The sequence below is a fragment of the Arvicola amphibius genome, chromosome 3, assembly GCF_903992535.2.
Source record: "Arvicola amphibius chromosome 3, mArvAmp1.2, whole genome shotgun sequence".
NCBI classification, from domain to species: domain Eukaryota; kingdom Metazoa; phylum Chordata; class Mammalia; order Rodentia; family Cricetidae; genus Arvicola; species Arvicola amphibius.
In genome coordinates this window covers 174336460-174364397 of record NC_052049.1, presented here as the reverse complement: position 1 = coordinate 174364397, position 27938 = coordinate 174336460, and the positions used below count along the sequence as shown (strand labels likewise).

General features: G+C 46.5%; 1 protein-coding gene across 1 annotated transcript; it reads right to left on the bottom strand.

Annotated features, from left to right (window-relative positions):
* Positions 1 to 139: 139 nt before the first annotated feature.
* LOC119810309 (TRAF interacting protein) lies at positions 140 to 27744 on the bottom strand. Its single transcript, XM_038323721.1, has 15 exons — positions 27630 to 27744; positions 18515 to 18572; positions 17952 to 18035; positions 15496 to 15535; positions 14826 to 14953; positions 13169 to 13263; positions 12600 to 12713; positions 11679 to 11766; positions 11063 to 11152; positions 10579 to 10667; positions 3982 to 4134; positions 1731 to 1779; positions 922 to 1071; positions 777 to 827; positions 140 to 583 (listed from the first exon to the last, which is right to left on the bottom strand). The coding sequence occupies exons 1-15, from the start codon at positions 27725 to 27727 to the stop codon at positions 461 to 463; spliced, it is 1410 nt and encodes a 469-aa protein (XP_038179649.1). The 5' UTR covers positions 27728 to 27744; the 3' UTR covers positions 140 to 460.
* Between the last annotated feature and the right edge of the window lie 194 nt (positions 27745 to 27938).

Sequence of the window (27938 nt, the reverse complement as noted above, 5' to 3'; positions counted from 1 at the left end):
CACTGATTTTCTGAAGTTTTGGTACAGATTTATACACCCAGAGCCAGGAAGAAAAGATGCCTTTTTATTTCCCATGGAAATCTTCCCCCATTATTTCCCTAACATCCCCTAATTCACGCAGCGAGCTGGAGGCAGACAGAAGTTCAGGCTAGCCTGCTCAGGAATCCTCTGGCACTTTCATCCACACAGAGCCAAATTTTACCCTGGTCTATAAAAACAGGAGTCCAGCCATATCTGGTTGTAGCCATACACAAAAACCTGCAAAAGGAAGCAGACCCTGCTGACTGGAACTGTAACTCCCAGAGGTAAAATCCAGTGCGGTGCAGGGCAAAGCGAACACAGGAAGTGCAGATTCTGCGCTCTCTCTTGCACTGTCCAGGAGGAGGAGCCATCTCCCCAAACACTCCTGGGTTGGCAAAGGTCTTGGCCCACTAATTGGAGACATGACTCTGGTCACTGCTCACTGCCACAGAAAGGTATCCAGCTTGGGCTGGGAGGAAGAATTCCCAGTCTTTATTCTCACTTTCTGTTTACTCCTGGCCTTGGGCTTAACCGGCATTGGTCGGATAATGGCTGTGTCTGTCTGGAACCAATGTCAAGGAAGAAGCTTGGAGAGGGGACTGGAATGCAGGGCAGGAAAAACAGATACACTGAACAAGGCGCAGCTCTGCTATCTTAGGCTGCAGGCACTGGCAGTGGGGACCCTGGGGATACAGATCAGGGCACAGTGTATGTCCCTTAGCTCAGTTCAGGTCATGGCCATAGAAAAAGGATACAGGCTGGATGAATTTTGTTCGTCCTCCAAGTCCATCGAAGCCTATTCTTACCTAGGGCAAAAGGAAGACATAAGTGATCAGCAAAATGGGCGAGGGAGCTGACTGCCTTGCTCCACACATGGGACCAGGCACCTGCGACACTCACCACATCTGTGCTGCAACGGGAAGCTGCTGTGGTCCTGTTGGGCTGTTTCTGACCCAGGACAGCATTCCGGATGAAGAGAGGGAAGGCACCAGCCAGTTCCTCGTCTGGCTCTCCTACACAGCGCTGGCCACCCAGTGAGAGCTGGGGCTCCTGTTGGGTAATGCCAGAGTCAGACTTGTTGAGCTAGACAGCAGCAAAGGACATGGGGTAGTGATAGTGACAGAGATCTAGTTATTAGGATAATTGGCCAGGTGGTGGTGGTGCACACCTTTAATCCCAGCACTCAGGAGGCAGAGGCAGGCAGATCTCTGAGTTCAAGGCCAGCCTGGCCAACAGAGTGAGTTCCAGGACAGCCAGAGCTATACAGAGAAATCCTATCTCAAAAAACCCAAACCCAAAATCAAAAAACAAACAAACAAAAAACCCAAATAAACAAAATAACAGATCAGGATATCTGATGCCTCAGACAGGAGGCAGAGAATAACAAATCAGGATTACAAGGATGGCTCTGATGAGTATTAGTCCTGAGCTAGGGGACCTGAACATAGTTTGGACCCTCAGAAATAGAGTTTCTCTTTCTCTTTTTCTTTTCTTTATTTGTTTTATATTGTTTGAGATGGTCCCACTACAGCCCAGGATGCCTCAGAACTCACTGTACAGTCCAGGCAGGCCTCAAACTCAAGGTGATTCCTGAATGCTGGATTACAGGCATGAACTACCATGCCCAGTTCAGAAGTAAGGTTTTCATGGCAGTCTGGCAAGGGCTGGATGGGATTGCAGGTACGTTTTCAAGGAAGCCCGGGCCTTACCTGCCTGGAGACTTTAGGTATCTTCTTGAGGACATCCTGCACGGGGGAGCTACAAGAATGAGAGGAAGGCAAGAGACAAGTAAGCAAGAAGAGGGCCAGACTTGCCCAAGGCCTTTAGAGGAGCCACTGTGTGGCATGGCTCCTGTCATGAATGCTTTGGGCAAGGTACCTCAGTGGTTTCTAACCCAAGTGTCAATCTGTGAAGAGCTGAAAAGACCATGCCCCTGTCTATGGTTTCATTTCAACCATCTCCAAGTTCTTGGGCTCTTACCATGTTCTAGTCTCTACCCAGTACTAGGAGCCCAACCAACTTACCATGCACAGAAGGATGTGCATTCTCATTTGTACCTTATTTATTTATTTGTTTGTTTATTTATTTATTTATTTGAAGACAGGACTTCTCTGTAGCTTTGAGGCCTGTCCTGGAGCTCACTCTATAGACCAGGCTGGCTTCAAACTCACAGAGATATGCTTGCCTCTGTTTCCCAAGTGCTGGAATTAAAGGCGCACATTCACACCTTCAAAGGCAGAAGCTATCAAATGAGCTCAGGCCTCATCCTATCTGTTGGGGGTTGGAGCACCAACTCCAGAAAACCCACAGTAGTCGGCCTCCCAGTGCAACTTGGCAAGGCAGCCTGCAGAGCGCTCCCAGAGCCTCTATAGAACCTTCGCAGGAAGAGGCAGAAGAGAACACGAGCCAGGTTGTGGCTTTCTATTCTTAGTGCCAGAGCCAGATACCATTTCCATTCAATTTCTGGGACCTTACCAGCTAAATACTTCCTCCTGGTATTTTTCCAGCTGAGAAAGGATGGTGTCCTAAGGTTAGCCTGGTGGCTTCTCAAGCCATAAGCAAAGTAGGAGGAGCACCTGCTGACTCTGGCTTCCTCTGCTTGTTTCCCTAACCTGTAGGCAGCCCGCATGATGGCCATAAGAAGATTCCCCACGGTTACAAGTCTGGCTCTGGTGAGGCTAAGCCAAGTTAGGGGTGTTCTATGTTCCCTCACTCCTATGTGTCTGCAATCATTGTTTCTTTTCTCTTGATTCCTCCCTCTTTCCTTCTTTGCAAAACTGGGGTTGAATCCTGGGCCTTTCACACGGGAGGCAGGCATGACCACTGAGCTATATCCCCAACCTGTACTTCATTTTTGACAGCCGAGGAGGAAGCCATACTAAGAAGCCAGAGTAAGGAGCTGAGACAGGAAAGCCCTTGATGCAGTCTGCACGGCTCAGGCTTCTCGTCGATATCATGTCTGGTCCTCTGCTACACGAGTGGTAAGCCCAGCTGGCTTGCCCTCTCATTCTCTTTCTCGGTATTGCCTAAACGTAAAAATTTCTTTTTCTTATATTCAAAGTTTTGTATTAGATTTCCTTAGGACTGGAGAGATGGCTCAGCAGATAAAACTGCTTGCCACCACCTGTCAACCCGACTTTGGTTTTTAGTTTCCTCATAGTGCAAGGAGAGAAACAAACTCCCACAAATTGTCCTCTGATCTCCATATGCATCCCCCACACATACACAAAATAGTTAAGTATAATTTTAAAAAAATGTAAAAAGAATTCCCTTAGTGGAGTAGCACAGACCCATGTATGTGAAGCAGTCATCTTCACACAGGCATGCCTGGCCAAGGAGATGGCTCGCCCCTCCTAGTTCCCCTGCTCATCCACAGCAAGTTCCACCTGTCTCTTTACAGCTCCTTCTGTCTGCCAACATGGGATAATTCCCTGAATGGTAGGGTCATGGGGATCTATGGTTTGACATGGTCTTGTATTAAGCATGAACCTCAGCCAGGCGGTGGTAACACAAGCCTTTAATCCCAGCACTCGAGAGGCAGAGGCAGGAGGATCTCTGTGAGTTTACAGCCAGTCTGGTCCACAGAGCAAGTTCCACGACAGCCAAAGCTACACTGAGAAACCCTGTCTCAAAAACAAACAAAAAGCATGAACACTAGGAAAAATTCAGAGTCCCATGCTCAGGACTCCAGTGGGCAAGCATTCAAAGTATTGGGATAACCTGCCCCACCACCAGTCCAGACGTGCCCTGCTGGGACTCGAGAATTCTAAGTCCCAGGCCAACATCGTCTTAAGGATGACTAGAATGAACGAAACAAGCAGAAGGACTGTACACAGTGAGCGCTGGGGCCAAGGAGGAGGAGGAAGAGGTAGCTCAAACCAAAGCTGCATTCTACTGAGCAGCCTCACTGACTACTCAGGGCTCTTAGGGCAGAACCTACAGATGGGGACCAACACTCACCGTGCCCTCTCCAGGCAGGGTTTCTTGGGGCGGTGCTGGGAGCTGGAGGTCTGGCTTGGAGGGGTATCTACATCGAAGGTAGTATTGAAATCAATCTCATCACCGAAGGATGGCCGGTGGAGCTTCGGGTTCAGCATCTCCATAGGGGCTGGGCTGAAGGTGGAGATGATCTTGTTACTTGGAACTGCAGTGACAACTCAGAGAGATCACAACTCCTCAAGTATCAAAGACAACTCAACTTGGCCCAGTGAGATGGCTCAGCTGGTAAAGACTATTGTTTCCAAGCCTGAAGCCCTGAGTTCAACCCTCAAAACCCACAAGGTAGAAGAAGAAAAATGAATCCCTCCAGTTGTCTTCTGATACCACATGCACGCTATGGTACACACACACCTAAACATATCCATGCACACACATGCACGTATGTGCGCACACATACAAACAACAACAACAAAACATTAAAAAGAAGAAACAGAAGAGGAGAGACAGCTCAGCTCCAAGCCCACCCCTGACTCAGTGTCACCTCAGAGAGAGGCCTGACCTCTACAGAATAAACCAATTGGCTTCAGCCTTTGCAGTCATGTGACCATTGGTGGGTAAGGGCCAAGCCTGATGACCTGAGTTTGATCCCCAGAATCCCCAGGAGCCACATGGTGGAAGAACTGACTCCCACAAGTTACCTTCTGACCTCTCCATGCATGCCATGCAAAACATGCACACACACTTACATATAATGAAAAAATTTAACCAAATGAAAGAAAGGGCTTTTCCCTTTGATTGACATACTCCTTTCTCAGAATTCAGTGTAAGAAGCCATTTAGATGCTGGGTGGTGGTGGCACATGCCTTTAATCCCAGCATTCAAGAAGCAGAAGCAGGTGGATCTCTGTGAGTTCAAGGCCAGCATGATCTACAAAGCAAGTTCCAGGACAGTCAGAGCTGTTACTCAGAGAAACCCTGCCCCCACTAACTATAGATGTGAGGACGTTGCCACTTATCACAACAAACAGTATGCTAATGGTCTGATACTTCAGGAGTCGACAATGACGAAGACATTAGACGGTGTTCTCAAGAGTAACTTTAGTAACATGGAAAAATACCCATATGGTCAACTTAAAAAGCAATATAAAAGCTGAATGTGATATTACACACCTATGATCCCAGTAAAGAAGATCATGAGTTCAAAGCCTGCCTGAGCTGCATAAGTTTGAGGCTAGCCAGCCTAAGCTATATATTGAGACTGCCTAAAAGAGAAAAAAATATATAAACATATATGCATGTACAAACCAGGCATTATGGCACACACCTCTAATCCCAGTCCTTAGGAGGCAGAGGCATGTGGATCTCTGTGGGTTTGAGGCCAGCCGGGTCAACATACTGAATTCCAGGATAGTCAGGACTACACAGAGTCCCTGTCTCAAAAAATAAAACAAAACAATATATATGCATGTACAATTGCATGATTTGGGATACCCCATCCTCCATACACCTCCTGCAGACAAAAGACTTGAAGGAAACACACCATGTGTCCAACTCCCTCTGCAATTAAGCCCATAGTTTTCAAATTTTCCACCTTTTTACTTTTGTAATGAGAGGGTGGTCCTCACTCTTTTAGAAAACTACAGCCAAGTAAATTTTTCTAGCCTTGCCAGATAACCATGGCAGTACCTTCCAGCTTCCAAGGTCTGAGGAGAACTGTGAGGAATGGCAGGGACAGACCAAAGGACATTTTCCCCAGGGACTTCCCTTGGTTGCTACACATCAGCCCTGTGCATGCCGAGGTGTGCAGACCAGAGGAAAGGGAGCTAGCTACCTACAAATCTGGCTGGATAAGCATTCTGGGAGGCCCAAATTTCTTCCTCCTTTCATCCGCACCATTCTGTAATTGCTTACCAACTCCAGCAAGTTTAGGCTAAGGAAGGAAAGGCAAACTTGAGAGACAGGCCCAGCCTGGCACTACCATCCCCCAGGTCTTACCAGTGGTATCCACGGTACATGCTCAACCTTGGCTCAAGTCAAGCTGGTCTTTTCATGTACTATCTACCACACTAAACCCAAGACTCAGGAGGCTCACACTGTCTCTCTCATTCCAACATGAAGCTCATAAGGACATATTTTCTTGTTCTCTCAGACTGCTCCAACCTTTTCTGGTATTTTCTTCCTTTGCAAATAGAAGTCTGGTTCCCTTTCTGACAGGGGTTCACTTTCTTTCATCTGTAACTCGTATCTCTCCGACACATGGAGGGAGAGCCTAGTCTCTGTGGAGAGCCTAGGACTCCATTGCTATAGTGAAGGCCTGGCTTGAGGCACTCTGAGTGATTCTATTACCTCTGAGACACTCACCTATGGCCAACTTACACAGCTTCATGACAGAGGACTCAGGAAATGAGGCAAGAGATTCAAAGCCCTCCTGTCTAAGCCAAGGCCAAAGCCCTAGGCAGATATGTTACTGTGTGGCACAGAGGCTGTCAACACCTCCTCCCTGAACTCATAGCTCCTATCAGTCCAGCAAATGAAGGTCCTACTAGCCCAGAATTTAGAAGCCCTTAGGGCCCATGAGGGACACCTCCTCTATGGCCTCCTTTCCTCTGATCAGCACCCCGGTGGGCTAAGGACTGTGCTGCAGTCTTGCTAAACTCCTGAGGGAAAGAAAGAGCAAGGTCCCTTGGAGCTGCCCCTGCCTTCCTTTAGGTTCTCCTCAGACCTAACAAGGCCAGGTCTGGCAAGGTTAAAGACAAGGGTTACCTCCTGAGGCTGCCCTAAAATGACAAGCAGGGCCGGGGACATGATTCAGTTGGTATAGTGCCAGCCTACCATGTATGAGGCCCTGAGCTCAATCCCAGTCTACATAAATCAGATGTGGTAGTGCAAGCTTATATCCCTAGCACTTGGGATATAGTGCCAAGAAGATAAGGAGTTCAAGGTCATACTCAGCTACATAGTGCATTGGAGACCAGCCTGGTCTATATGAGACTCTGTTTCAAAAATATAAAATAATAAAATAAGGGCTGGAGAGATGGCCCAGAGGTTAAGAGCACTGACTGCTCTTCCAGAGGTCCTGAGTTCAATTCCCAGCATCCACATGGCAGTTCACAATCTGAAGCCCTCTTCTGGTGTGCAGACACACATGCAAAGCACCTATATAAATAATAAGTAAATCTTTAAAACATGATGACAGAAGCAAAGGGTAACCCCATCATGACAAATGAAACAGGCATCATTAATAACACCAGAGTCTTCCACAGAATCCTGAGAGAGAGCATGGCTAGGGGAATGTGAGCCTGCCGAAGGAGCCAGACTTCACCAGGTGGAGGCTACAACGCATTAGGCAGGGCTGAAAACTGAGGCACAGTTCAAGAAATCATTAGCAGATGATGGGATGAAAATAAGAGATATGGACCAGGCCCTCGGAGCTATCTTCCAGAAACATTTCCAACAGTTTCTACTGTTCCTAGGATAAAATCTGCACCTGCAAGGCTGACTTGTGAAGACTGGCAGAGATTTGGCCCACCTGCTACCCGCCTCTCTCCTCCAAACCCACCTTAGCAACGCCTCAGGGACTGAACTCTCCACCTTCTCTGCCTGGATTTCTCCTCCTTCAGATTTAAATGGTTGTTTCATGAATGTGTCTGTACATTTCATACAGACTAGGAAAGTTTAAAATTCTTCCCAAGCTGGAGTGATGGCTCATCAGTTAAGAGCACTGACTGCTTCTCCCTAGAAGTCCTGAGTTCAATTCTCAGCACCCACATGGTGACTCACAACCATCTGTAATGAGATCTGGTGCCCTCTTCTGGCCTGCAGGGACACACGCAGGCAAAACACTATACGTAATAAATCTTCTTTTAAAGATTTATTTATTTATTATGTATACAACAACATTCCTTCCATGTATGCTTGCATGCCAGAAGAGGGCACCAGATCTCATTACAGATGGTTGTGAGCCACCATGTGGTTGCTGGGAATTGAACTCAGGACCTCTGGAAGAGCAGTCAGTGCTCTTAACCTCTGAGCCATCTCTCCAGCCCCACGTAATAAATCTTAAAAAAAAAAAAAAAAAAGAAGATTCTTCCCAGCGACAAGTCAGTTCTTAAGGGAGAGAGACAGAGGCACTTGTAGTTCTAAGAGTTACACCATCAGAGCATAAAGAAACCGGAAAGGCTGCTCCCAAGGAGCCAAGAGCTGTTTTTGAGATCTTAGGGCCCAAGAAGAGAGAACCTGGAATTCAGGATAAACTAGTTATAGCCAAGTTCTAAGGGCTAGTGCTAAATGCAACAGTATTATTACCCAAGTTTTCATACCTAGAAAAATATGGTGAAAAAGGGGAGTTCGATCATCCTGGATACAACTTGATGGGCAGCCCAGCCTGGCTTTGGACACACAGGTTTGGCTAATCATCTAACCCCCCAGCTAATTATCCTACTAAAACAAGGCTCAAGAGGATGGAGAGGAGCCAGGCAGTGGTGGCGCACGCCTTAATCCCAGCACTAGGGAGGCAGAGACAGGTGAATCTCTGTGAGTTCAAGGACAGCCTGGTCTGCAGAACAAGTTCTAGGACAGGCTGTGAAGCTACAGAGAGAAACCCTGTCTCAAAAATTAATTAGAGAGAGAGAGAGAGAGAGAGAGAGAGAAGAGAGAATGGGGAGCTGGCATGCAGCAGGTACACCTATTATAGGAGGATAGGGCACAGAGAAACCTGGGTAGTAAAGAAAATTAGTAAAAGCAAAGTCCCTAGGAACTAGAGATGGCCCATGTGCTTGTGTTTTTCTCACTATAAATGACAGGCACAGAGGACACCTGTGTGGGAGGACCTGAGGTTCACGGACTAAAAGCTAGAGGGAGCACCATCAGGAGACTGTCGGTATTCTAAAGAATGATTTTGTATCCCCAGTCTTGAGGTAGCTTGGGCTCTAAAGTTTTTCCTACAGTGGATGGTTTCTGAGACTGTCATTCCCCCAAGGGTGCATACAATACCTGTTTAAGCTCTTGACAAGACCCTCATGTTACATGGGACCTCAGAGAAGGAACGGCCAATGGCTGGATGGGGTGGAAGGAAGGTTCAGGAACAGCGCCTACTGGGTTGTCAAAATCAACCCAATAGTGGATCATACCAGAGCAGACATCTGTCGTATTCCCACAGCTCTCAGTTCACCCTAAACTGGAGCAGGCAGGTAAGTTTGGCTCCAGAGAGATGCTGAGGACAATAATAGCTAACGAGGAGGCTCAGAGGATAAGGGCGCTTGCTGCACAAGTCTGGCACTTGAGTTAGATCCCTCAACCCATGGAAAGGTGGAAGGAGAGAACTGACTCCAGAGTTGTGCTCTGACCTCCACATCCAGTGTGACATGCACGGCCACATGTACATACATACTGCAAAGTGGTCGAAGAAAACATTCAGTGTAGGCCTGTGACTTTATGTGCACATGCGCGCGCACACACACTCACGGAGGCAAGCACACACGTGTTCTCTCTTTCTCCCCTTCCCCCCACCTCTCTCTCTCCCCAAGACTCCAGGGCTTCCACATGCACATACACATATACACATACACTCCCCCAACACACACACACACACACACACACACACACACACACACACACACACACTTCAATTGCTATCTGGTAGAGGAGGCTGGCCAGGACAACAGAGCCTTTAGTGAGGAAAGAGCTGGGGCACAGGCAGAAGCAGGAAGAAGTGTTCTCTTATGGCTGTGACACTGCAGGACTCTAAGAAACCACTTAAGTCTAAACCAGTTCCATGAATGTCCCAAGATCCAGTATCCAGGCTCTGAGATGTGGAGTCGGGGCACAGTGCCCAGGAACAAAGTGGAGTAGTGCTGGAAGGCAGTGAATGTATGAATTTCACAGGCAAGAAGAGGGACATATTGATTTGTCAAAAGATATTGAAAAACTCTGGGTCCTTAACAGTGATTTTTAATTTGGCCCCCTGCCGGGGTCCTCTAGTGGGAAGAAGACAGCTTTGAGGATGTTCCTAGCCAGCCTGGTTCTTCGAAAAACTCAGATTAACTTGTTCCTGGTAGGGATACCAATCCCTGGGTCTTTTGGCTCCCTCTGCTGGCCACCTTAAAGCACACATTCCTGAACCAGAGGAGGTAATTTTATATTCATTCATTCATTCATTCATTCATTCATTCATTCATTCATTTTGGTTTTTTGAGAGAGGGTTTCTCTGTAGCTTTGGAGCCTGTTCTGGAACTCATTCTGCAGATTAGACTGGTCTGGAACTCACAGATTCACTTGCCTCTGCCTCCTGAGTGCTGGGATTAAAGATTGTGTGCCACCAAGGACCAGTCAAGAGGAGGTTATTTGAGAGTGAGTGCTTTCAGGTTTGTTTCAGGAACGGGGGCAGATAGATGCATGTGGTAAGAAACTCCAGGATATACCAAGATTGCTAGGCTCCTGCCCCATCCTCAGACTACTCAAAGGCCTTCTCTGACCTTTCCTTATCAGATACCAAATTTTCTCAAAGCTGGTGGCTGGCTTTCTGGCCAGAAAGTTCACAAATACCACCTATCCTACCAAAGCCATGCATAAAGGCTCTCTTAGCTTAGGATCCTTGTATCACCCCAGAAGGCTAACAAACCTCTCCAAAACCAGGCGGCTGACAGTCTCACTGGTCACTGGAGGCAGGTTCAAGGTTCCCTGTAGCATCGTTAGCTTCTTTCTTAGGCTCTGGAGGAAATGGAGAAGAACATGAGAGAAAGGCTGAGGTACTGAGGACAACACCTGTGGGAAGGGTCCTGGGAACAGAGCAAGGACTGAGTGCCCAACACCAGCCTTCAGAACTTGCTCTGGGGATGAGGAACCTTGGAGGTAGGATCTCCCCAGATCATAAAGGAAGATCCACAGTGCTATTGTGTTGGCCCTCTGCTGAGGAGTCACAGGCTGTAGGCCAGATGAGGACTAGGCACATATCCTGACCCACCTCCTTGACCCAGGAGGATAAAAAGAGCCCAGAACAACCCCCCTGACTGGTATACAGATTCCCGAACAGAAACAGTCCAGAGCTACTCTTGGAGGCACATAAACAATCCCGTTTCCCCCTCTCACGAGGCCAGGAGTCTCACCGCGATCTCCTTGTCAGCATTCTGTAAATCCTTCTGGGTTGACCTCAGTTCTAACTTGGCCTGATCCAGCTCAGTGTAGACAGTCTTCAGCTACAACAAATGACAAGCCAGTGGGTCTACATGACCTGTCCTCTACCTTCTGCCACCCAGTGTATGGTCAGGGAACTCTAAAAGAAACTACGTGGCATGAGGGAAACCCCAGACCCTTGGGGACAGGCTCAACTAGGTATATACACAGTGGGCCACCTGGGAGCCTACAGAAGTTAAAAGCAGTTGGCCCAAGAACCCTCACATTTGGGATAGGGTAAAAGACAGGCCTCTGAAGCTGTCACACTTGAGGACCGTGCTCTCCAAACCAGCTAAAAATGTGCCTGGGGACCAAGAAGAGCGAGAGGTAGCATAAGTATGTGGTAGGGGCATAGCTCCATGAATTGGCCCCCCAAGGACACAAGCCACAGAGGCAGAGACAATGAACAGTAAAAACTAAAAATTAATGTTTATAGGCCACCTCCACTAGCCAACTGGAGTCGGGCTGGATGGCCTAGCTCAGGAGACCCAGGTGAACAAGACAAACGAAGAGCCTTGTCTCCTTTCCCTGTTGTCCCCAGTCAGTTACCTTGCTCCTAGAGGAGGCCAGGTCCTTCTTCAACTTGTCAGCCAGCTCTCCTGAGGCCCTCCGTGCTTCTTTCAGATTCTCATACTCTCTGCAAAGTGGCCACGAGGAAAGATGACAGGACAGCACACCCTGACACCACAGCACCACCTAACAAAGGCCTCGCTCAGAGCTTTAGTCCTCAGTCTCCTCTCTCCTGGGGGCCCCTGGCAGGTCTGCATAGATTTTACGGAGGTCAGGAAACAAAAACTGTCCTCTCTTATCCTGCAGAAACTGTGATTAGAGAGAACATGCAAGGAGCTCCGGCCTCACTAGGGGGCTCCCTACACCCCAAATGGAGGCATTTGGATTCTCTGTGTCTGTCAGTCAAATGACTCCTTTCTCCCAACTTCACATCACCATAATGAAGAACATGGGCAGTTTCTTATCAAAGCCACACGGGGTCAGGAACAGTGCTGATGGGAAACAGACTTCAGATACTGAGAGGGGCTCACAGCTGGGAGCCTCATGAGTTCCTTAGAAACCACACTCTGAGCCAGGCAGTGGTGGCGCACGCCTTTAATCCTAGCACTCAGGAGGCAGAGGCAGGCGGATCTCTATGAGTTCGGGGCCAGCCTGGTCTACAAGAGCTAGTTCCAGGACAGACTCCAAAGCTACAAAGAAACTCTGTCTCAAACAAAACAAAACAAAACAAAACAGAAACACTTAGAATCCACACTCTGTTCTCCTAGCAATTCTAAGGTAAGTCTCTATCTCCATGCAAACAAGTGGAAATCAGAGAGACCTCCAAAGCACCCTAAGAGCTGGAGTTCACCCTATGACAATATGGTTCTAGAAATTGCTCCTTCACACCGTCTGCTTTACAGAAGATGGCAGCAGAGATATAAATCTGGGGAATCATAGCTAGTTCCTGGCCTTACATACTTCTTGAGGGACACGCAGTACACAGCCAGCTGCTCCACCGCTGACTGTCCCACACCCATGTCTCGGATCATCTCCTCCACCTCAGACCGCTGGCTCTGGAGTAGGAGCTCAATTCTGAAAAACATTCCCGGCCCACGGCATTTGAAATCTGGAGGCTGATGGTTAGTCTGCCTCCCTTTGCTGCCGTTGCTATGGCAACAGCCTGGGCTGCTAGGATGCTTTAGCAGGTGGGTGTGCCCAAGGAAAGGTTCCACAGCAGAGCTGAGCTCAGCTCCAGGGATGTTGCTGAGGAAAAGAAGTGCTAACAGAGGCCTTCAAGGGCAGGGCCTTCATGTGGAGAGGTCCCTGCGGGGAGCATGGCAGGCACAGGCAACTGTTGGCCACAGCACAAGAGTATCCATAGAAGGAAAGGGGCCATAGAGGATAAGAAAGGAAACCTGTGTCCACAGGCTCCTGGACATGAGTCAACGGTGACCAAACCCCATTTCCAGCTGCAGTTCTGAGAACACACCCCTTTCCCAGAGGCCCCCAGTGTGAAAGCACAGTACAGAAACCAGCTACAAACTCACTGCTCCATGGTTTTCATCTTGCTCTTGAGTCGGCGGGCCTCCTCCCGAGCTTGCTTGGTCTCATCCTGTTGCTGCTCAAGGAACTTCATCTGTTTCTGAAGAGCAAGCACACCCATACATCTTCTTGGTGCTTCTTGGAACCCCAGTCAATGAGAGCTATGCAGACCATCTTTTGTTTGGTTAGTCTTGGTTTTTGACAGGGTTTCACACACCCCAGGTTGCCCGTGAACTCACTATGTAGCCAAGGATGAGCACGAACCCCTGACCTTCTGCCCCTACTTCCCAAGCACTGGGATTAGAGCAGAGTGCATCCAGACCTGGCTATCTTTTCAAGATGTTGATAAACATGTATCTCCAAATCGTAAGATATAAAACCTGTAAGGGCTCCTCATGCTGACCTATTCTGTGTTCTCTGTGTGTGTGTCTGAGAAGTGCTGGGAACCCCCTCATCCACTCTCTCTCTCTCTCTCTCTCTCTCTCTCTCTCTCTCTCTCTCTGTGTGTGTGTGTGTGTGTGTGTGTGTGTGTGTGTGTGCCTGTGAAGTGCTGGGAACCCAACCCAGGCTTTTCACTATAGCTCTCACTTGGCCTACGCTTTTGTTGCTAAGAGACTTCAGGGCACTGTATCTTCACCTCTGGAGATGTGCCTTGCTATAGGCACAGTTCCGTGGCTCAGGCCTACTATGGGCTATCAAGATTCTATGGTCTGGATCTCATGGTACATACTTGCTATAATATAGCTGAAGAAGCCAAGAGCACAAACTCATCTCTCATCTAGACACAAGGACAAGAAGCGCCAGGATAGGATAGGAGAGCCAGGTCAGGGACTGTCCTCAGAGGAGACACTCCATCTCTGGCCTGGGAATGTTCTGCAACCTGGTGCTAGCTTGTTCCCTCCCACCGGGCAGGACATGTGATACAGGAACAGAAAATGAATATCCTCGGGCCTTGTCTGCTCATGAGGATGGCTCCCATCCCTTTCGAATGGCACCCAGCAAGGGCTGCTCCTGCCTACAAGACTAGAATATCAATCGTGAGTTCAGATCAATCGCCTCATGGCCCTTGGAGAGCAGGAGGCACATGAACCCAGGCTGATACAAAATTCATCTGGGCCTAGGCCTGCTTGCTCTGCGGCTTTGATCTGCTCGGTCAGCTCGGCACAGCGGACTTCAAAGGCCTTTGCTCCTCCCTAGGATGCTGTTTGATCTGGCTCCAGAGAGCAGCCCCGCCAAGGACTAGAGTCCTACTGGAAGATTCTTCAGACTGGCCTCATCAGTGGAGTAGGTGCCACTTTTAGAAACACGGCCCAGCCTACTCAGGTCTCCGTTGAGCAGGCCCTCTGTGAAGTGCTGGCAAGGCCTTGTTACCTGGTACAAAATCCACAAATACAGCTATCATAGCCCCTTTTCTTATGAACTTGATAGGTACGGTATGGAGGGGGCTTGGGAAGAAGAGATTTGCCTTCACCTTACCACTGTCTAAACAAAGGTATATTTTGAGACAGAACTATTAGATCTGACTAGAGCTGTGAGCCCAGGCTAGGCATGGTGGTGCACACCTTTAATCTCGGCACTTGGGGAGGCAGGAGCAGGCAGATCAATGTTGTATTCCAAGCACAGGACTGTGGCTATACCTCCCCACTGACCCTGAGGACTTACTTTAAGAGTGGAGCACAGCATCTCTGTTTTGTCTAAGGCGTTCTGCAGGGACTCCACAGTGGCATTACGTTCTTCCAATGTGTCCCGTAGAGTGTCGATAATGGCCTGGCTGTCCCGTTTCTCCCTCTCTGGAGCAAGGGCAGAGAAAAGCAAGGCAAAGGCCCATCCATGCATGACAACCTTGACCCTTGAATTTAAGCAACTTATCCCTGAGCCAGGTAAGAACAAGGTGAGGCCTGAAAGTTAGGTGGCCTGCTTTTCTCTCCACTATGCACCAAGAAAACTAGGCTAGGGCTTTCACCTAAGAGACAAGCTCTCCTTTTCCTGCATGAACTATTTGGGTAGATCTCACCGTTCCCCACTCCTGTAGCTCTAATTAATTCATCATTACAGAACTCAAGCAAATCCCTGTTAAACTCAGCATCTGAGCCCTGAAGATACAAACTCATCAGGTGGGACCCTGCCTAATCCGGTCCTGGGCAAGAAGTTTGAAACAGTGAAAAGAGGTTTGCCTTGGCCCAGGTAGACAGCTTCAGCCGCCTTCTGCTCTTTGGCTGGTTATAAGGGCTGGCAAGACAAAGAAGGAAGAACACCTGGCTGTCCCCTTAGGTCTTCTCTCCAATAATCGAGTCAGGGGCTTCCCAGGGCCTCTTGTCGCTTGTTAATTTACCTTTCTGGGAAAGCTGGGCTCTAATACTGTCCAGTTCATTCTGCAAGACAATACACACAATAAATGACAGGAACACATTACATCTAGCCTCCATATGGGCCCCCATAAGGCTGTGCAGAGCCCCAGGATCAATGAAGACTGTTGGTCCAGGAAAGGACCCAAGTCAACAGAGAGATGCACATTGTTTTATGTTTATGATTTCTTTGTTTGTTTTGAGACAGAGTCTCACTAGGTAGCTCAGGCTGTCCTAGAACTCATTATGTATACCAAGCTGGCCTTGAACTCACAGAAATCCACATTCCTCTGCCTCCCAAATGCTGGGATTTAAGGCATATGGGACATTTTTTAAAAAGATTTATTTACTTTTGGGCTGAAGAGGTGGCTTAGAGGTTAAGAGCACTGGCTGCTCTTCTAGAGACCTGAGTTCAATTCCCTGCAATCACATGGTGGCTCACAACCATATATTACTGAGATCTGATGCCCTCTTTTAGCATATGGACAGACACAGCACTCATTTACATAAGATATATAAATCTTTTTTTTTTGTTGTTTTTTTTTTTTGTTGTTGTTTTTTGAGACAGGGTTTCCCTGTAGTTTCTAAAGCCTGTCCTGGAGCTAGCTCTTGTAGACCAGGCTGGCCTCGAACTCAGAGATCCGCCTGCCTCTGCCTCCCGAGTGCTGGGATTAAAGGCGTGCGCCACCACCGCCCGGCCTATATAAATCTTTTAAAAAAGATTATTTTTATTTTATGTGTATCAATGTTTTGCCTGCATTTATGTCAGGGCATCATGTATTCACATTGCCTCCTGGGGCCAGAAGACAGTGTCAGATTCCCATGTGGGTGCTGGAAACCAAACCCTGTCATTTGTAAGAACAGCCAGTGCCTGTAAACCCTGAGTCATCTCTCCAGCTCCTTTCTGAGCGTTTTAGAAAGGTAGGTGAGATGTACAAAGTGAATCCCACAGGAAGTGAAGCTTGGCTGCTGGCTGGCCGGTCAAGAGCAGAGGTTTCCAGGGCTCCTGGCCCAGCAGTAGCCTCCCTCAGCCTCCAGAACACTTGCTGCACTCACGCGGGACACAGAACAGAGACGGCCACCCCGCTCTGAACCATCACCAGTTCTCTCCATCTTGGGCTCTGCCTGCTTTGTGTACCTCCCTCTAAGCTCCAGGCTGACTCTGAGAAGCTGGGGTAGAATTACATCCAGCTCCCATTTGGGGGTCTGGAGAACTCAATACCTCTGGGAGCAAGAGATGCCTATAGCCACAGTTAGGAGAACAAGGATTTTTACAGCACACTTCCAGGCATACTTTCCTCCAGACTATCCTTGAAAGGTTATCAGAAGACCCAGGATTTCACATGACCAGTGGTAAGCCCCCGACTACCAGCTCAGGGCTCTGGGGGTAGGAGCTGCATTGGGCGGCATAGACCACACAACTGGGAAGGGAAATGGTAGATCTGCGTGCGAACAAACAGCGGCTGCTGCACAGCTCCCCATCTCTCCAAGGTCCTTCCACACCTCAGCAGGATGCCTTCCAAGTCCTGGCTCCAAACTATTCAAGATGCTGCCTCCCTGTCTCACAAACTTGGCTTTGAAAGCTGAAAAGACTCAAGCTGCCTTTGTTGTCTTCATCACAGGGAGGACACCTCTTAAAACTGGGAGCAGTTACCATGACGATGAACAGGCTGGCTCCAAACACAAAAGCTCGACCATTTGGAAGCAAGGAGGTTCCAAGGACATCACATTGCCCAGGGGCTAAGGTCAAATGAGTTGTAATCTGACAGATTCCCAGCAAATTAACCCTTAGCATTCAGCAAGCACTTGGAAACCCCAACCCAATTTTCCTCACGACATCCTGCCAATCTAGCTCCCTCACACAAAACACGGAAATCTTAGATTTGGAGGGGAAATGGGAGAAAATAGAAGGCAACCCGGTTACCCTCCCCAGAGTCAGGCTAGAAATCTTGATTTCAGGGGCTCTGCCCTCTATGGCTGGGCTTGAAAAGGCCCAGGCATCTGCTTTACACCATGCTCTCCAGGCAACTCTGAGGCACGGGCAGGTTAAGGAGTGGTGGATTTACACATCCTTCCTGACTAGTGAGAACGAAAGAATTCTTAACGCGTCACTAACTGTTCAGCACAAAAGCATGCTGGGCAGGAAGGCTCGAAGTCCTCTAAGTCCTTCATAAGGCGAGGGCCTTCAGAGAGGCGTGCAATCCTTCAGTCCAAATTGCCCTGAACGTCCAAGGGGAGTTCTCAGTCGTGGGCCCCTCTCCTCTTCCAGTACACACCTCTGATGACTGTCTCAAAGCCACCTGCCCTCACACTGACAGCTCTGCCAAGGCTTTGTTCCATAGGCCCAGCTCCATCTGACACTCTAGGCCCCTTCTCAAGTGGAAGTGAAAAGTGAACTCTTAGAAGGTTTGGAATCTAGTAGAACAAGAGAAATCCTGGGTACCTTTAAGAATTCTGCATCCAAGACACTATCCTCTTCCTGGGCAAGGTCAAAGAAAAGTTTGTTGATAATAGCCTTTTTGCCAACCTGGATGGGAGAACAAGACAGAGAACAACGGTGGAGTGAGGTCAAAGGTGAGGAGGAAAGATTAAACGTGGCTTTGGCTGCCGGCCACGTGTGCCAGGTCTGCTCTCAGGCCTAACTTCAGCACATATCCTTTTGAGTGAGACGACCTCTTCATTTCTACACGTACCCAGAGTCAGGACTGCTGGTCTGCTGGTGGCTGAAGATATGTCGCTGCAGACAACACTTATGAGTGCTTAAAAGATTCTTCAACTTTATGCATGGGAACATTTGTTAAACACTGAAGGAGGCCAAATGCACACAAGAGAAGCACAACTGAGAAGCAAGCCTCCAGAGTGACTCACGGGCATCTGTGAGGACCAACTGGCCTCAAACCAAGGGGGGCAAAAAGGTCAGAATATTTCTATTTCAGAGATGTTTTCCCCATCCCTGTTTCCTGGCAAGAAGGTCTTTAGCTGAGACCCACACTCCATCATCCTTACCTGGATTCTACACTGTGGGCAGGTCCGACTTGGTGCTGTCTCAAACCACTGGATTAGACTACAATGAAAACAATAAAAGACAAGTAATCCTCACGTGGCTGGGGATACAGGTCACATGACCACTGCTGTTAGCGCCTCTTTGCCCCAACACCTGCCTGACTGCAATGGGAGGACTTTCCGTAAGGACTGCACAGTGATCAGATGGCTGTGGTTTGGGGTTTGGAGGCTTGGCCAAAGGCTATTCTTTGCAATCTGGGCTGCAGAGTGTAGGTGACAGACAAAACTCAGAGTCTCTCAGGAGGCGGAACTTAGAAACTTCTGTTACTTTAAGTTAGAACTCTAAGGGCTACACAGCCCAGATTTACGTAATTTACCAGTATGATCCAACAAAACTCAGGTCTTAAATATTAACTAAAACAGTCTCCTGCAGGTGTGGTGGTACCTACCTGTAATCCTAGCACTAGGTAGGAGAATTATACAGAGAGAAAGAAAGAGAGAGAAAGAGAAAGAGAGAGACTGGGGCAGACTTCTTCACCCCAGGAATGGGAGACAAACAAACTCCTCTTTGAAAAGTAGTACCATTTCCTACGGCCAATTCTTTCCTATAAATACATTTTAAAAACTACAAATATATTCAAAGGCCACGTACAACACAAAATTAAGGCTAACAAGAAAAAGTGGAATAGTTCAAAAGAAGCATATTATCAATGAATCATTAAAATATAATGAAGAGAAGTTAGACACATGCACAAAAGCATATTCTGCATGATCTCATCTGTATAAAAGAAAAAACAGGCAAAGTGGTACCGTCAGGAGTGTGTGGGTGCTAAAAGGATAATCAGAAGAACACGTGAGATTTCTAATGCAGATAATATCCTCTGTTCTGCAGAGCTGGAGAGCTAACCTAGATCCTTATTCATGCAGGACTGAGCTGCCCTCCCACTTATACACCGTGCTTCTATACCTGAATTCCGGCTGCACAGATGTGCTGGAGTTGTGACGACCCTACAAGCTAAGGACTTTTAGCATGTGTACTTTTCTCTAGTTACTTCTGCAGTACTTTAATAAAATAAAGCAACCTAGACATGTTCATGCCTGTAATCCCATTCTGGGGGACTGAGACTACAGGATTGCCATGAATTTAAGGCCAGTCTGGGGTACATGGTGAGTTCCACGCTATCTCAAAAATAAGTAGCCAGGTGCAGGGATGAACACCTTCAATCCTAGTACCTGGGAGGGAGAGGCAGGCAGACTTCTGAGTTTGAAGCCAGCCGGGTCTAACAAATTGAACTCTGAGGCAACTAAGGCTATGTAATGAGACGCTACCTCAAACAAATAAAAACAAAAAAAGAGGCCAGGTATGGTGGCCCACACCATATCTTAGATGCTTGAAAGGCAAGGAAGGGCCTACCAATGGTGAGATCTTGTCTCAAACCAAAAGCAAACAAACAAACCAGTATTTGGGAAGCAAAGGTAGGAAGATCAGAAGTTCAAAGTCATTCTCACCTATATAGTAAGCTTAAGGCCAGCCTCAGCTACAAGAGACCCACCAACAAAACCAACCAATCAAGTTAAAAAGCTAAGGGCAGAGATACAGTTCAGTGATAGGGCATTTGTCTACCAGGTAGGAAACCCTGGGTTTGAGGATGGCAAACAAGACAACAGAACTTAAAAAATGAAAAATTATAGATAAAAGACATAGAAGGTACTCTGAGAAAATCTGGCACACGTATGTAGGAAAGCTCCAGAAAGACAATGGTAGGCGGAATAATGCCACCTGCCTCCAAAAAAGACTAACCTGACCCCTACTGTGAACATGTAATCTTAGACAGCAACAAGAATTTTGCAGAAGTCACTAAACTAAGAATCTTGAGATAAGGATTTCTGGTTTTTTGTCCCAGTGTTAAGGATTGAACCCAATCGCTCCCACATTCTGGCTTGAGGTCTGCTGTGCCGCACCTCCTAGTCCTGAGATAGGCACATCTAAGCCTGGCAGAAAGAATTCTGAAGCACGCTCTAATTGGTATGAATGAACCTCTAAGACACTAAGTTAGCTGAAATAAACCTATCACAAAAGACAAACTGTACTTGGAGAAATCAAGCTCATTGAGACAGAAAGGAGAATGACAATCACCAGGCCTCGGGGCATAGACACGGGGATTACCACTGAAGCAGTGCGCGTGTCAATCTGGGAAGACAAAACCATTTTAAAACCATGGCGACAGCTGTACAAGATGTGAATACTTAACATCACTGAGTTACGAAATCTTAGAATTCTTCTGCTGTAGCCCAGGCTGGTTTTCCTGTCTCAGCCTCCTTAGTGCTGGGATGAGAGCTAGTCACTATTCCAGCTTGAGGTTTCTTTTGTTGATTTTGTGTGTGTTTGTTTAAGTGTGCCTGTGTGTGACCTGAAATGGAACCTCTGGCCTCGTGTAAGCAAGGCAAGCACTTTACCACTGAACCAGCCCTAAAATCATTAAGGTGGTAATTTTTATGATGGACATATTTTGCCACAACTGAAAAACAAAAACAAAAAAATAAACCAAAAATCAATGTGATGTATGCAGTACTTATGAGGATATCTATCATTAAAAGGGAAGGATTACGAATATAGCTATCTGAGATAGTACTTGTGCAAGGCCCTGGGTTTGAATCACACACACACACTTTAGACAAGTTTTCACTATGTAGCAGAGGTTGGCTACATTGTGTGTGTGTGTGTGTGTGTGTGTGTGTGTGTGTGTGAGAGAGAGAGAGAGAGAGAGAGAGAGAGAGAGAGAGAGAGAGAGAGATTTAGCTCAGAGGTAGAGCATGGGGTTAGTATATAGCAGGCTATGTGTTCAATGTCTAGCACTAAAAATAATAAAATGGTGTTTGAAATCAGCTTGTGCAACAGAGACATATGAGAAATAGAGAGATGGAGAGAGAGAGAGACAGAGACAAAGACAGAAAGAGAGAAGAGAAGCAGACAGTTGTGGAAGATAGTATGCCAGGTCCTAAAAACCCTAAATATAGAATCTCCATATGCCCAGTCTCTCGGCTCCAGGTATATGTTCTAAAGAACTGAAACAGAGACCCAGACAGGTCCTTGTACCGCAGTTCATAGGAGCACTGCTCACAGCAGGCACAACCTGGAAGTGCCTGTCTGTCAGCAAATGAATGTAAACAAATATGGCATTTCTATACACACAATTAATATTAACCACAACAAAAGGAAAATTCTGGTGCATTCTATAAGATGGATGGATGTTAGAATCATTATGCAAAGTGAAGTACATCAGACTCAAAAGGACAAAGAATTAAGACTCCTCCTATATGGGATCTCTAGAGTAGGCACCTCAGGGGCAGAAGGTGCAGAAGAGGGGGTTCAGGACCTACGAAAGGACATGGAGAGTTATCATGTGATAGATGCTGAAGGTTATGCAACACTGTAAATGTACTTAATGTCACCAAATCAGCACCTAAAAATGGTTACAATAGTGTCAGGTATGGTGGTACACAACTTTAATTTTTGCACTCAGGTGGATCTTTGTGTTCAAGGTCAGCCTGGTCTACATAGTGAGATATTGCCTCAAAAAAAAAAGTTAAAAATTTTTTTTAAGTTAAAATAGTTAATTTTATAAAATATACGATAGAAGAAGGAGGAGGAGGAGGAGGAGAAGGAGAAGGAGAAGAAGAAGAAGAAGAAGAAGAAGAAGAAGAAGAAGAAGAAGAAGAAGAAGAAGAAGAAGAAGGAGGAGAATAGAAGAAGAACCAGGCATTGGAGTATATGCTTATAACCTAGCCCCCAAGAGTCTAAGAAAGGAAGAGTTTAAACTTGAAGCCAGGCTTGTTACATAATATAATAGTAGTATTTAAAAAACCAAGGACTTGGAACTGGAACGTGAAGCACTGGCTGCTCTTCCAGAGGACCTAGGCTTGATTCCCAGCACCCACATGGAGGTTCACAACCGTCTGTAACTCCAGTTCCAGGATATCCGATACCTTCTTCTGAATCTACAGATACCATATATGTTCATGGTGCACAGACATACCTGCAGGAAAAACACCCACATACTTAAAATAAAATAGAATAACAACAACAACAAAAAGTTAAGGATAGCCGGGCGGTGGTGGCGCACGCCTTTAATCCCAGCACTTGGGAGGCAGAGGCAGGCGGATCTCTGTGAGTTCGAGGCCAGCCTGGTCTACAAGAGCTAGTTCCAGGACAGGCTCTAAAAAAGCTGCAGAGAAACCCTGTCTCGAAAAACCAAAAAAAGAAAAAAGAAAAAAAAAAGTTAAGGATGTATCTCAGTGGTAGAACACCTATTAGTTCTCAAGCAACTCTCAGCAATACACACACACACACACACACACACACACACACACACTACCAGTGGCCTTTTGGAGAGCCTGCTCTGGAGGAAAAAAAAAAAAATCCAGAAACGCAGCAAGGGCTAGACTCTTCTATCTGAGAAGTAAATAAGGAAACACACACTTTCTAATGGTAACTTTCTCTTCTACTTCATCTTAAAAACCCCTTTCTGAAAATCTCTGTCTCCACACAGCTACATCTCTCCACACAGCTACAACACTTCTCTCTCCATCACAGGTCGCTCCTGCTTCTTCTCACAGCCCAAACCTCTGGACAGATGTGAACTGCATTCTTGGGGTCACACAGCAAGCACTTCTTGAATAAACAATAAGAAACAGAGCCATACAGATCACACAGTTTCTCTTTTAGTGAATAACGCTTGGCCGTCCATGTAGCTCTGAGTGGTCAGAGTTCCCAGACAAAAAGTGACATTGAAATTCAGGACTTAAACAGTAAATTAAATAGTTGGTTGGCTGAACCTTGAGGTTGGGAGTACGTGCAGAAAGTCCATTGCTGAGCCACTTATGTCTATTAAAGTTGCTTCATGCCTGACCTCAAATCAGCAGTAAACACCTGGGAAATATATTTGTCTCTAAGGGCAACTAGATATTCATCTCCAGGGGCAACCAGTTTGCTTTGAATTAAGTCTAAACTTAGCTGTCTTTGTGACTGAGAATACTATTACTTTCTTATGTCAGTCTAAGTAATGAAAAATATCCTTATGAATAATTTCTATTCATCAGAATTATACAGTTAAGCAGAAATCATCTTCCTGACCATCCACAGTTATATGTGTGCCCAGTAGATGTAATATTTTCACAAGACAAACACACAGCAGTGGGAAAATACCCAGAGCAGTTTTTAGTAGCACGTGAGAAAAATTACAGAGAACCCCCAGCCTTACCAAGTGGGGCTCCCATCAGAGTCACTCATCTGGTAGATAGGCTGTTGAATACTAGTTGTCACCTGCTGTATACTCCCATGGCCTCCAGCAATACACACACAGAAAGACAGTAGGTAGGTGGGGGAATGGAGACGTAGCTCAGTGGTACTTATTTAGCATGAGCAAGGCCCTTAGTTCAAATTATAGCTACAGAAAGCAATTAAGTTAGAAAGTGGCAGAGGCAGGAGACAGGAGCTATTCTGAGCATTAAAATAAATGACATAAGGTCATAATTAAAAGTTAAGATAACTACCCATGAGTCCACATTGCAAACAACTGAATGAACTTTTCCTTCCTAGCTGATTGTGAACTGGACCTAGTAACTTGCTCTAGAATACTGGAAGAAAAATAGTAACTTTGCAGTGGAAAACTTGGACAACACTAACTTAACCAAAGACTCTTACTTAATGAGGCATATTGATGTAATTGCACACCCTCAACAAGTTGCCAGGAGAAGGGCACTTCACACTGTGGTAGTCTCCCCTAAACCCAAGTTCAATTATAAGAAAACGTGACAAGGGGGCTGGAAGGACAGCTTAGTGGTTAAGAGCACTGACTGTTCTTCCAGAGGACCAGAGTTCAATTTCCAACATCCACACGGCAGCTTACAACTGTCTGCAACCTCAGTTTCAAGGGACCTGATACCCTCACAAGGATATACACGTGGGCAAAAACACCATTGCTCATAAAATAAAAATTAATTAATTAATTAAAGAGAAAAGACATTATAAACTCAAATTAAGAGACAGTCTACAAAATAACCAACCTGGACTCTTCAAAAGTGTCAAGACCATTAAAAACAAATAAAATAACAAAATCTACAAAAACACCAAAGCTGTCACAGACCAGAGTTGACTAAAAAGATATATCAACTGCTTACAGCGTGGTAATTTAGCCTGACTCCTGGAATAAACTGAAGAGCATTAATGAAGGAAAAACACCAGTAAAACTCAAACTCTGTAGTATCAGAGTATTGCACCGGTGTTAACTTCTTAGCTTGGAGAATTGCACAAACATTTTGTAAAAATGTGAATACTGGAGAATTTGTGCAAAGGACATATAATAACTCTCTGTTTCATCATTTAAACTTATCAGTAGATGAAAAAAAAACAAAACAAAAACCCCATTAATCGGAAGGCAAAGGCAGGCATATCTTTTGAGTTTAAGGACAGCCAGAGCTACACAGTGTGACCCTGTCTCAAAAAAAGGAAAGATTTATTCAAAACACATGGGGCAGGGAGGGCTTGGAATAATGCTCAGTGAATAGAGTACTTGCCCAGCATGCACAAAGCCCTGAAGTCAATCCCTAGCACCAAACATGGATGGTACACACGTATAATTCCAACACTTGGGTGAGGAATTCAGGGTCATCCATGGCTACACAGTAAGTTCAAGGCCAGCCAAGGATACATTAGACGACATACATCAGTGGAGGCCACAAGTAGTGGTACTCGCTTGCAATTCCAGCACTCAGGAGGCTGAGGCAGAAGGACTGCCATGAATCCCAGGCTAGCCTGGGCTGGATACCAAGTACCAGCCAAGCCAATGCTACACAGCAAGACCCTGTTTCAAAAACGAAACAAACAGGGCTGGAAAGATGGCTGCTCTTCCAAAGGTCCTGAGTTCAATTCCCAGCAACCGGTCTGGTGCCCTCTTCTGGCCTGCAGGCATACACGCAGACAGAATATTGTATATATAATAAGTAAATAAATAAATGTATATGTATATAAAAAAACCGAAACAAACAAAAACCAGATACAAGGCCTTGGGATACAGACTGGTGGTAGAACACTTGCCTTCCATGCACAAGGCATGAATGGAGTGGGCACCCACCTACAATCTGAGCTCTAGGACACAGAAGAAACAGAACTGGAAATTCAGGTTAGCCTAAGCTACACACAGCAAGACTTGTTTGTTTTAAAAAGGCTGGAGAGATGGCTCAATGGCTGAGAGTCCACATTGGTACTGCTCTTTCAGCTGTCCTGAGTTCAGTTTCCAACACCCACATAGGTAATTTACAACTGTGTAGTTCCAGTCTCACTGGGATCAGATGCCTCTGCACTCTAAGGGCACCTGCACTTGGTGTGCACACAGCTACACAGACAGGCACATGAACATGTAATTTATTTTTTGTTTTTTTATATTTATTTATTTATTTATTATGTATACAATATTCTGCATGTATGCCTGCACGCCAGAAGAGGGCCCCAGACCCCATTACAGATGGTTGTGAGCCACCATGTGGTTGCCGGGAATTGAACTCAGGACCTTTGGAAGAGCAGGCAATGCTCTTAACCACTGAGCCATCTCTCCAGCCCCCTGAACATGTAATTTAAAATAAAAATTAGAATAAATAAACAGTTGGATATGATGGTGCATGCCTTTAATCCCAGCACTTGTGAGGCAGAGGCAGGTAGAGCCATGAGTTTGAAGCTACCGTGGTCTACAAAAGTTCCAGGACAGCCAGGGATACACAGAGAAACCTGTCTTGAAAAACCAAAACAAATAAACAAAAAAACCCAAAGACAAACAAAATCAAAACTACAAAAAAATCAAAAACAGGTAGAACAAAATAAAAAATACTGAATATGATAAATTTAATCTAAATATTAGTAATTGTGTCTTTTTGTTTTGTTTTTCATGACAGGGTTACTCTGTGTAACATCTCTGGCTGTCCTGGAACTAGCTCTTGTAGACCAGGCTGGCCTCGAACTCAGAGATCCGCCTGCCTCTGCCTCCCGACTGCTATGATTACAGGCGTGCGCCACCACCGCCTGGAGTAATTGTGTCATTAAGTGAACTAAAAGGTCAAGTTAAATGCAAAGATCATTAAATCAGATTTTCAAAGTCAAATATGCTTTCAAAAGACAAACCTCAATGGCAAATACACAGGAGAGTTCCAGGTTAAAGATCAGGGAGAGCAAGTAATGGAAAATACTTTTAGTGGTAGGACTGACTGACTTCTAAGTATACAATGACTCCCTGAGCATGGGGCTCAGACCACGCAATACTGGATTATGTGTTTTTGATTTTGTCTTTTGACACAAGGTCTCAGAAAGTCCAGGCTCTACCTCACTGTGTAATTGAGACTACCCTTGACCTCCTGATCTTCCTGCCTCCTCACCCTCTCCTCCCCTCCCTTTCCTGGGATATGCGACACTCTGACTATAACATGGTCTTAAAGCTTTGGAAGGGATATACAGCAGTGTTCAGGATACTGTCCTTTCCCACCATCCCAAAGAACCACACTTTTCCTTATTTTCTCTTTCGTTGGGAACTTTGAACCAGCCTGTTCACAGTTGCAAAGGGACCCTTTCCCCACTCACAAGATAGCGGAGCATCAGGGCCCCTTAACAGGAAGGCACTTCCTTGCCTTTCCAAGTTAAGCCGGGTTTGCCGGAGTGCTGAATACACTAGGGTATCTGGCCAATGAGATGCTTCTGGATAGAAACAATCCAAGCCCTCAAGCAAATCACACAGACCCTTAAGAGTTGACAGACGTCTACCTGGCTGTTTGTTGAGCCTCAAAGAAATAAAAAGGCTCGCTAATGAGGAAAAGCTCATCTTATCTCCCCTCAAACTAATAGTTTTAAAGTGACACTTCTTTGCACAAGTTAATAAAGAGGCACCTAACTCTTTTCACCGTACCCCGGGCAGCTATCGCTTCCACCTGGTTCACTTCGGCCCAGACCGGAAAGCTTCCGTGAGGCTTCACTAATGTCACCACCTGTCTGAGTTCGGAGGCTGGCCTGCCTCTAGGCCCGATACCCCATAGCATCTAGGACAGGCGGCGGGGACCCTAGACCGCTGTTACTCACCACTGCATGTGGAAAGTGTGGCCACAGTGGATGGCAGCCACGTCGCGGGAATGATCGAAGAAGTCGGAGCAGATAGTGCACAGAGCGCGGATAGGCATAATGGCTCGACTCAAGTGACCAGGACAGCCCGTGAAACTGCAACAGATTCAGCTTGGTGGCCGCACTACCGCGGCCCCACTTCCTTCAAATTTCGCTCCACCGCACGACTTCCGGTGCTGAACCGGAAGTCATGACAACAAACCGTAGCCGATTACTTCGCTCTGATTGGACAAACTTCAGGGCGGGGAGGAGCGCTGGATCAGCAGGGAT

Bases quoted from the DNA above. Each gene is read 5' to 3' on its own strand.
- LOC119810309 (XM_038323721.1), bottom strand. From the start codon at position 27,727: ATGCCTATCCGCGCTCTGTGCACTATCTGCTCCGACTTCTTCGATCAT. The intron at 4,135-10,578 runs GTTTGTTAGCCT...CTCCACCTTCAG, and splicing joins AGCCGCCTGGTTTTGGAGAG to CCCAGCCCCTATGGAGATGC. The intron at 584-776 runs GTATCCTTTTTC...CATTGGTTCCAG, and splicing joins GAACAAAATTCATCCAGCCT to ACAGACACAGCCATTATCCG.